The following is an 8,450-nucleotide window of genomic DNA, read 5'->3' as shown; positions in this document are numbered from 1 at the left end:
ACTGTTGTTAAATTACCAATACTCTAGTACTAAAGAAGTAGTTTAAAAAAATACTTCTTTAATATATACTTTTTTTTAATGTATGGCCTCTCAAATCAATTAAATAACACCTGTAAATGCTTAGAATGCTGGACCCCCACCGGGGTTTTGGCCCTAGACCCCCCGGGGTCCCTTGGCGGCCCCTGGCCCCAGCCAATGGTGCTCGCAAGTGCCCTTTTAGTATCAAAAAGAACCCCCCTACCAAAATCCTGGCTACGGGCTTGGAATCGTCTGCAGAAGAGAATGCAGGATGATTATGGACTAGTGGAATGCATTTCGCACTGCTTTTTCTAGCTGAAGATCTGGGGCGGATGCAGGATTTGGCGGTAGGGGGTGTGTGAATGTCGACACCACCCCAGCCCCACGATGATTGGGGCCGAGATGTGGACATTTTGAGAATATGGTCCTAAAGGCGCCTGAAAATTGCACTCATACCTAAAAAATCCTACCGGTAATTCATATCAACAATAAAATACAACAATTATTTTTCTTATTACAATTTAGGGAGGGGGTGCGAAAAATCGGACTTCCGGGATAGCGTTGGTTTACAGAATTACAAGGAAGAGCAGGGGTCGCGGGAGATCTGGTTGAATGAGCTTTCTTAATGCATCTAGTTATACTTTGCTGCCCGTGGTGATAACCATCACTAGGTGACTTCCGGGAGATTATTGATAATAGGGCCTACAGGAGAAAACTTAACTTGATATACTTAAAAATACCCTTACAATGCTTTTATCGGGCAATTAAATTTGCTACTTTCTTAAATTTCTTTCGTCTCAACCCCAATCCTGGTATGTGGGGCTGAGATGGATGTAGACTCTCCTGGTATTGGACATCTTAGTATCAAATTAAGACCGTATTTCAAAAAAAAATTTTTTTTTTTCGAGTTGCCATACCCTTTGTTCTTTCACCTCATCTCCAACTATGGTGGGACCCCGGGTTGGACTGAAGTGGGTGTGAATCCTTCTGGTACTTGGCTCCCTCTGAACATTTTTATCCCCATCCATCAGTAAGTCTAGCTACGGTGCTGGATGTCTGAGACTTATAGGTCAGATAAAGTACTGTATTGGTAGTGGTGGGGACTTATATGGCGCATAATACATGGTCTCTCTAAGTGTTGACGAATTATCTGTAGATATGGAAGGAATACATTGGCTAACGTAATTTCCGAATCTAATAGAAAAATATGAACTGACATTCGTAATCGTACTTTAAAAATCCATTAGTCCTAGCGCATGCCCAATTGATTAAAGGAAGTGGGTGTTGTTCTGTGAGTCTGTGCAGGTGTTTCTTAACAGACGAGGTGAATCTTGCATTCCTTGCGGATGTTTACTAGAAAGGCCTACTCTATTTAAATAAAGGTAATGTGCATATAAAATTAAACAGGCCTCAGTCACCCTCTCCCCAATCGAGAAAGGTCCACATTATTTTTAATACTGTTGTGAATGACTGAATATAACATTTAATTTATGTAATAGGGCTAACATAGATGAACATGACTCTTAAATATTCACACTGTAACCAGCAGTCTATCGTTAAGCCAGTATTTGGGGATTAAGTTGCCATAGTAATTATAAAAATTGAAATTGCGATCCAAACGTGTCCACCCTAGACCTCGATGGGAATAGATTTTTACTCCTCTCCCCCTCCCCCACCTCATGTCAATCAAGGATACGGCCCTGATATAAGTGACTGCTCAAACGGAAACCGTAATTCCAGTAGTCCGGGTTGCTCCACTCATGCATGCATCCATTTATTCATTTTATTGACGATCTAAACAAGCAAACTCACTCATAGGATACATTTACAGTATTATCGAAACGTGATGACGTGTATCCTGGGATTTGTTAAATATTGACACTCACTTCACACCCCAAAAGGAAAAGTCTATAGTCTCTTTACGGAACAATGTCCCGTTGCTGCTGTGGGATTAGAATGACATAAGACATTGTGTACGGTTGTCATGGCGAGGGGTCATACCTTTTTACACAGGCAGACGTGAGATAGCGTTACGCTGTTATAGTCACTATACAACTTAGATATTATAACGAGGGAGGTGCAATCCCAGTTTATATTATACTGAACCTAGGCCCAAGATGGCTCCGGAGGCAACACCGACAGGGAAAGATAGCAATAGTCTAGACGAGAGTAAAGGTAAGTTATCAACAAAGTCTTCCAGAAGGAAGTCGGAGAAGAGAACTACTGCTACACCGAAAACACCGACTAGGCCTATAAGGAAGGAGCATGTGTCTGTTTACAATCGCCCCAATCCTAAAAAGGTAAGTTGACAATCAAAAATTACGTACGGAGATTGAAATAATAATTATTATGCCTGTTTTTGATACCAAGTCTCTTATAAAACCACAACTCATTTTTATCTGTGAACACCGTCCTAACCATAATAATCGACACCTTACCCCTAAACGATACAATTTTAAAACACACACAAAAAAAAATAAACTCCAGTTGTTTTTTTAGAAACTCGTTTAGTGCCCACACGATGTTTGCACATGCCACAGTACATATTTGATTGTCCACAAAGATAATAAAACAAATTGACCAACGAGTGTAGTCTACCTTACATAAGTATTTTTGAAGCAACATTGATGTAACGTAATTGAACAAGCATGACATGGTTGTTTGTCTTGGATTACGTCTGTAGTCAGAATCACAGTCAATCACACAGAGGCAACACATGAGTTATATAGGTCGGTGGATATTGCCAGTTTGATAAATGTTTAAAATTCCAAAATAATAATATCAGGATTGATTCCATATAAAATGCATATAGACACAAATTAGCACTAAATATTAAACATGCACATATAGGCCCAATATACTGTTGTTGGCGTCATGATATTTAATTGATTCATTGGTTTATAAAATCAATTATAGTATAGATATAACATTTGCATTTATATGATTATTAAATATATATAGGCTTGAATCGATGTTGTCGCATAGCGCTGTGGTGTATAAATACATCAAATAATGGTAGAAACAGTGCTCGAGTAAAGGACACCGCTGGTCTATATTGTCTGTGTCCTAATTTCCAAAACTGTGTCATAAGATTTGTTTATGATTTAAAACCTCTAAACCTATAGTAATGTCCTCATTAAGATTAAAATATCCACGGACACATCAACCATAAAACGCATTAATGCTAACTACTACTAACCTGACACAATTTTGAGGCAGCCCATAATAATTTCAATTGTAATTTACGATGAATAATGCCACTACTGGGCAGTCGCACGGAAATTTGATAAAACCATCGTTTATGTGCTTTACATTAATGTCAACCTCCGGAGGTAAACAATTTTTGACATCTAATTTTTTCTAAGGCAAAAAAAAAACACAAAAACACAAAAAAACACAAAAACAAAAAACAGGCCTATTTTGAGAAAAAAAAATACTATGGAGCAAAGTTTTCCTCCGGAGCCTAGCTTTTATCCATTCAGTTCAAAATGTACATCTTTCCGTTGTTTGGTATGATTACTATGTGTACTTTTTTTAAATGTAATCACCATGGATCTGCATCCTTGATTGGCTATTTGCTGCTGTGCGTATTTCATTTTCTTCACCCTTGAGCTAGTAGTAGTAAGGTGAAGAGACTGAAGACTAAGACATGCGTGTAGTTTAAGGTCAAGAGAAGATGAATTATTAAGCAGATTTAAACGAGCGAAGCTCAAGCAAAAGCAATTAGTCAATACCTCTCGCATTAATATCTACCAATTAAAAACAAACATGACTCGGGAATACTATGTTCGTAACTTCCAAACATTCGATGAATCGAATTGCTATTAAGCGATTTAATTTTCGGCGATGTAACCAAAGTAAATTAGGCCTATATGAAATATTATACCGTTAATAGCTTTCTATTTATTCGTATATCCACACATCATTTTAAAGAAAGAGAGCATGAAGGTATAATATAAATACAGCCATTTCTATCGGTAATAACAGCGACGTAGCTAGATGCGAAGGGCCCCAGTGCAAGATTAATTGCAGTGCCCTTTGATGTGATAGGGAATTCCCTGAAGTTTTTAGAAAATCCATCGTAAGAAGTGCTTCTTACCCCCTAATCCTGAAGGCATAAGCTTGTAATAAATATCTAATGATAATCGGATTCTTAACTATGTTAAGAGGGACATATTCAGTCTCAGCAGCTGTTTTAAACTAATAAAGAAACTTGGTGGTACATAAAATGTAACAATTGCAGTGCCGGGTAAGGGCCAGTTGGGCCACCATGGTTGGGATAAGAAAATTTATGATTATAGCACCTCTAGATGGCCGGAAATACCACTCTCACACTTAAATTTTAATATTATTTCCTTTTTTCCATTTCTTGAATACACCACTACTGATTTGAAATGAACATAGTATTCAATAATTAATCCTCTAAAATATTATTGAGGGGCCCGCTAGCCGTTTTATTCTTATTTAGTTAGAAATTATTTAAATTATTATTTTTAGGTCTATTTAATAAATGGTCCCCTAAAGAGCCATGGGCCCCAGTGCTTTGCACTGCCCGTAGCTACGCCACTGTGTAATAACATTTTACCAAACTGAATATGACGAATTGAAATGAGCGTAAAATTTTTTTTATCAAGAGAGGATTACGGTATGGCACGATGTACGCGTTAAAGAACTTTGTATACAAAGTATTGGATTTTATCTTAGTGTACAAACCTCAATAGGCCTATTATTACACAAAAACGTTATTGCCGTCTCCAGACCTTTCCATATCCCTCCATGGCCCCTCTATTTCGAATTTCTGCATCCACCTGTGTGCAGTATTTTCCTCTATTTGTCACAATAATTTAAAACGACCATTGCATAACAAAATAGATTGACATTTTATTCAACGACCGACAGTAGGCCTAATTTTTGTGTGGGGGAATGACATGCGGGATGTTCTAATGTTATTTGCCAGTAATGTTATGATTTTAAGCTACAAGTGCGCAATTTCCATTACAGGATAGAAAGAGTTTAAAGGAAGATTACGAAAGTCACGTGTCCGGTCGTGAGGGCTGGTGGCGAGCAACAATAAGGGTGAGTAACCAGAATGTCCTATTGACAGGATGATTACCTGTTAATAATAATAATAATTTGTAATAATAAAATATAATATATAATACAACAATAATATAATAATCAAAAATAGTAGTAGGCCTTATAAAAATATAATTTCGGTTATAATTTTTATTGTAAAATGTAAGCAAATTGAATGCGAAGGCTATAATTCACAAATATAGTGTGATTTTTGTAATTGCATATTATGTCATCACACACAAAATATTATATCATATCGTCCAAGCATGAAGGATTAGCGTTGTAAATCTTAGCTAAGTAATTTAAGTACATCTAATCCGATAAGTTAAGCATATCTAATCCGATAAGTTATTCGCAGTAATAAATAATGCATGCCATAACCACGGATAACAATAATGGCGTCATTGAACCAATGTGTTGTGTACTCCCGGTAGATGAATAACGGCATCAGATTTATATTCAAAAATATGTATTCGTTTCTAATAAATGGATATACTCTAGACTCCATGACTCTACCGATCGTATAATACCTCTGAGGTATGTGTTACATATGCATTTATTAATTCATAGCTGCTATTTCCTCTGTAATTGAACTGGAAATATAGTATTGAAAATTTCTTTTTAACTTAAAATGAAAGAAAGGAAAAAATATATTACAATCGGTTATTATTGTTGTTTTTACGGTTGATGTTATTATTATTTATAATTATTATCAATATTTATAAGTACTCATCGTTTTCAAACCACGTACAGTTTTTTTTTTTTTCATTAGAACACATTTTATAAGAACTGAAGCTGAAATTGCTTAAAAATTAAGAACAAAATAAGAACAAATTGAGGCTGAGGTAAAATGTCAAAAATGGTTTTTATTTCTTTTTTTAAATAGAAAACCCAAAAATTATATCTTTACCTTATGTGACCTTTTTACCGGGTCTTTTTTTTTTTGGGCCATTTTTTCCGGGGCCTTTTTTTCAGGGCCATTTTTTCCGGGGCCATTTTTTCATCTCGATTCCAGTACAGTATACTGGTGTACAATAGTAATTTTCTAAGTTTGAAAGGTGTGTAAAATAAGAACAAAATAAGAACATTTTGAGCATGAAATCGTCCAAAAATAAAGAACACTGAGACTGGGCAAAATGTTACTGGTTCTTATTGAAAAAAAAAAAAAGTGTAACCACTATGATGTATTACTATCTTGTAGGAGACCCCGGTTCCAGGTGCGTACGAATCGAGAGATTTTTTGGCTGATCTTGAGACAATGGACGCCTCGTGCGCCTTCAAAAGCGAAGGTAGAAAGAGGCAGGTGCAACAGAAGCGTGGTGCCATATTACTTCCGGGAGCTTATCAACAACATGATCTAACATATAACCTTGAACATAAACATATGACGTATACATTTAAAAATACCGAACGAACAGAGCTACCAGGCTTCAGAGACAAGGTATATTAACCTTACGATTTATCCAATAATGCCGATTTGTAATATTAAAGATTACAATTTTAGCTTAAAGCTAATTTCACACAACGGTACGTGCGCGTTTACACCTCTGTAATGACATGCAGTGTGAACACGGCGTCGGCAGGTATCACAATGGCTGTAGGCCTATAATTCTAGAAGTAACTTGTGCTAGCATGTTACAGGCCTTGAGATACCAAATCCGATGACCATAACAATGGCGGTATAAAAATAAAAATGTTTTTACCTCTGTGTCATAACCAATCATTGATAGACCCATAGTCCAAAGTTTCCTTAATAATTACGTCAGATCAACGAATATAGGGCCTACAAATTTGACGTCTTTTTATTATATCATTAGTTAATGAATTAGATATGATCATTGACTTACGTCAGTATAGCGACTGTCAATACTTTATAGACGCAGTTACACCTTGTTATAGGCCTGATCAGGTACTCATAAATAAAATTTATTACCGTCAAATATATTCGTCGTCTGTCAAAGTGTAGAAAGCAAATATAATAAATTAAATAATTAAATTTAACGGGACACCTTAGTTATTTAACTTCATGATACACAAATCAAAACAAATAATTCGCTGATTTACCAGGCTTGTTTTATATTACCTGCCAATAATTAAACTGATCTGTTATGTAAAGCATACAGAGTAACAGTATTATTTAAACGCCCGACGTTTGTTCGCATGGACAATTTTATCTCATTCTAATTTCTCGTTTAAAAAGCAATAACTTCTTTTTGGATGAAAAGAAGTACTTATTGATAGCATTGGTTTTTTTTCCAGGACATTAATGTTTGCCCAACAGAGTATCCAATAGAAAAATACCTAACTGTTTCAACACAGAAGTCCCCATCAAAGTAAGTAGATTCTTAATGTTTAACAATTCCTGTAAGTTGATTGGTGGGATGTTTTCAAACTCTCAAGTTTCAATATTCCTTGACAATACAATGACAAGAAAAACCAATTACACAGTATATTTATTGTCTGCATTTATTAACGACATTTTTTTACATAATACATATAGACTGCAAACACTATTTAAATAGCACTTATGTAAACGATTTGACCTTTGATATGTTTATGCGCAATTGAAACTATGAGAGAGAGAGAGAGAGCTATTGAGATTGGAAATGGCGGAGTCAGTTTTAGGAGAGGGTTATCTCCCAGATATCATAACTTTTCATTTACGATATGAAATAAATCAAATCAAATGAGTAATTATATTCTGATAAGAGGTAGTCGACACTATTTTCCTACGACACCTAGAAATAATTTACGAGCACATTGTAAAGAAGATATATCTCAAGCGTATTAATTTTAATCTGTGAAAATCTTACACGTCAAGGTAACAAGAAGACTGAGTTCGATTTAAGGACAGTTAGGTTATGTTCAAACTGAGGTTCAGTCACTTTATGGTTACTCAACTTTAGATACCTTATTACACAATTGGGAGTCCAACGATGCACAGAAGTTTATATCCCCCATTTTAACTTTCCAAATAAATGAAAAACCTAGCATAATTACATAAAATAGGTTTACGATTGCATTGCGATCAATTATGAAGGTCGTTCGTTACCGGTAAAATGAATATAAATCTGTAAGATAACTTAGCAGAGTCGAAGTAATTTAGTTATTCTTTTTTTTTCTACAGACATTCAGTATTCAAATCTAATAGTCAAAGATTTCCAACCATCTACTTCAAAGGAGTAAGTACAATTGAGGTTGGGTAATTCAGCAGATGAAATGGGTGGTACGTAATACATCTTGGAGAATAATAATAATAATAATAATAATAATAATAATAATAATAATAATAATAATAATAACAATAATAACAATAATAATAATAATAATAATAATAATAATAATAATAATAATAA

The 8,450-nt window shown here is 35.1% G+C and overlaps 1 protein-coding gene across 1 annotated transcript; it reads left to right on the top strand.

Moving 5' to 3' along the window:
• The first annotated feature begins 1,871 nt into the window (after nucleotides 1-1,871).
• LOC117105455 (protein STPG4-like) lies at nucleotides 1,872-8,341 on the top strand. Its single transcript, XM_033246601.1, has 5 exons — nucleotides 1,872-2,318; nucleotides 5,020-5,094; nucleotides 6,296-6,535; nucleotides 7,354-7,427; nucleotides 8,222-8,341. Exons 1-5 carry the CDS (start codon nucleotides 2,136-2,138, stop codon nucleotides 8,298-8,300), a joined length of 651 nt encoding a protein of 216 aa, XP_033102492.1. The 5' UTR covers nucleotides 1,872-2,135; the 3' UTR covers nucleotides 8,301-8,341.
• The last annotated feature ends 109 nt before the right edge of the window (nucleotides 8,342-8,450 follow it).

Source organism: Anneissia japonica, unplaced genomic scaffold (genome assembly GCF_011630105.1).
Source record: "Anneissia japonica isolate Jap-2015-1 unplaced genomic scaffold, ASM1163010v1 scaffold1128_len1000024_cov185, whole genome shotgun sequence".
Lineage (NCBI taxonomy): Eukaryota > Metazoa > Echinodermata > Crinoidea > Comatulida > Comatulidae > Anneissia > Anneissia japonica.
This window is presented reverse-complemented; position numbering and strand designations above follow the sequence as displayed.

What these genes read in the sequence shown, in the direction of transcription:
- LOC117105455 (XM_033246601.1), top strand. Translation starts at nt 2,136, where the DNA reads ATGGCTCCGGAGGCAACACCGACAGGGAAAGATAGCAATAGTCTAGAC. An exon ending in TACCAGGCTTCAGAGACAAG is followed by an intron (nt 6,536 to 7,353) that starts GTATATTAACCT and finishes TTTTTTTTCCAG; the next exon opens with GACATTAATGTTTGCCCAAC. An exon ending in ACACAGAAGTCCCCATCAAA is followed by an intron (nt 7,428 to 8,221) that starts GTAAGTAGATTC and finishes TTTTTTCTACAG; the next exon opens with ACATTCAGTATTCAAATCTA.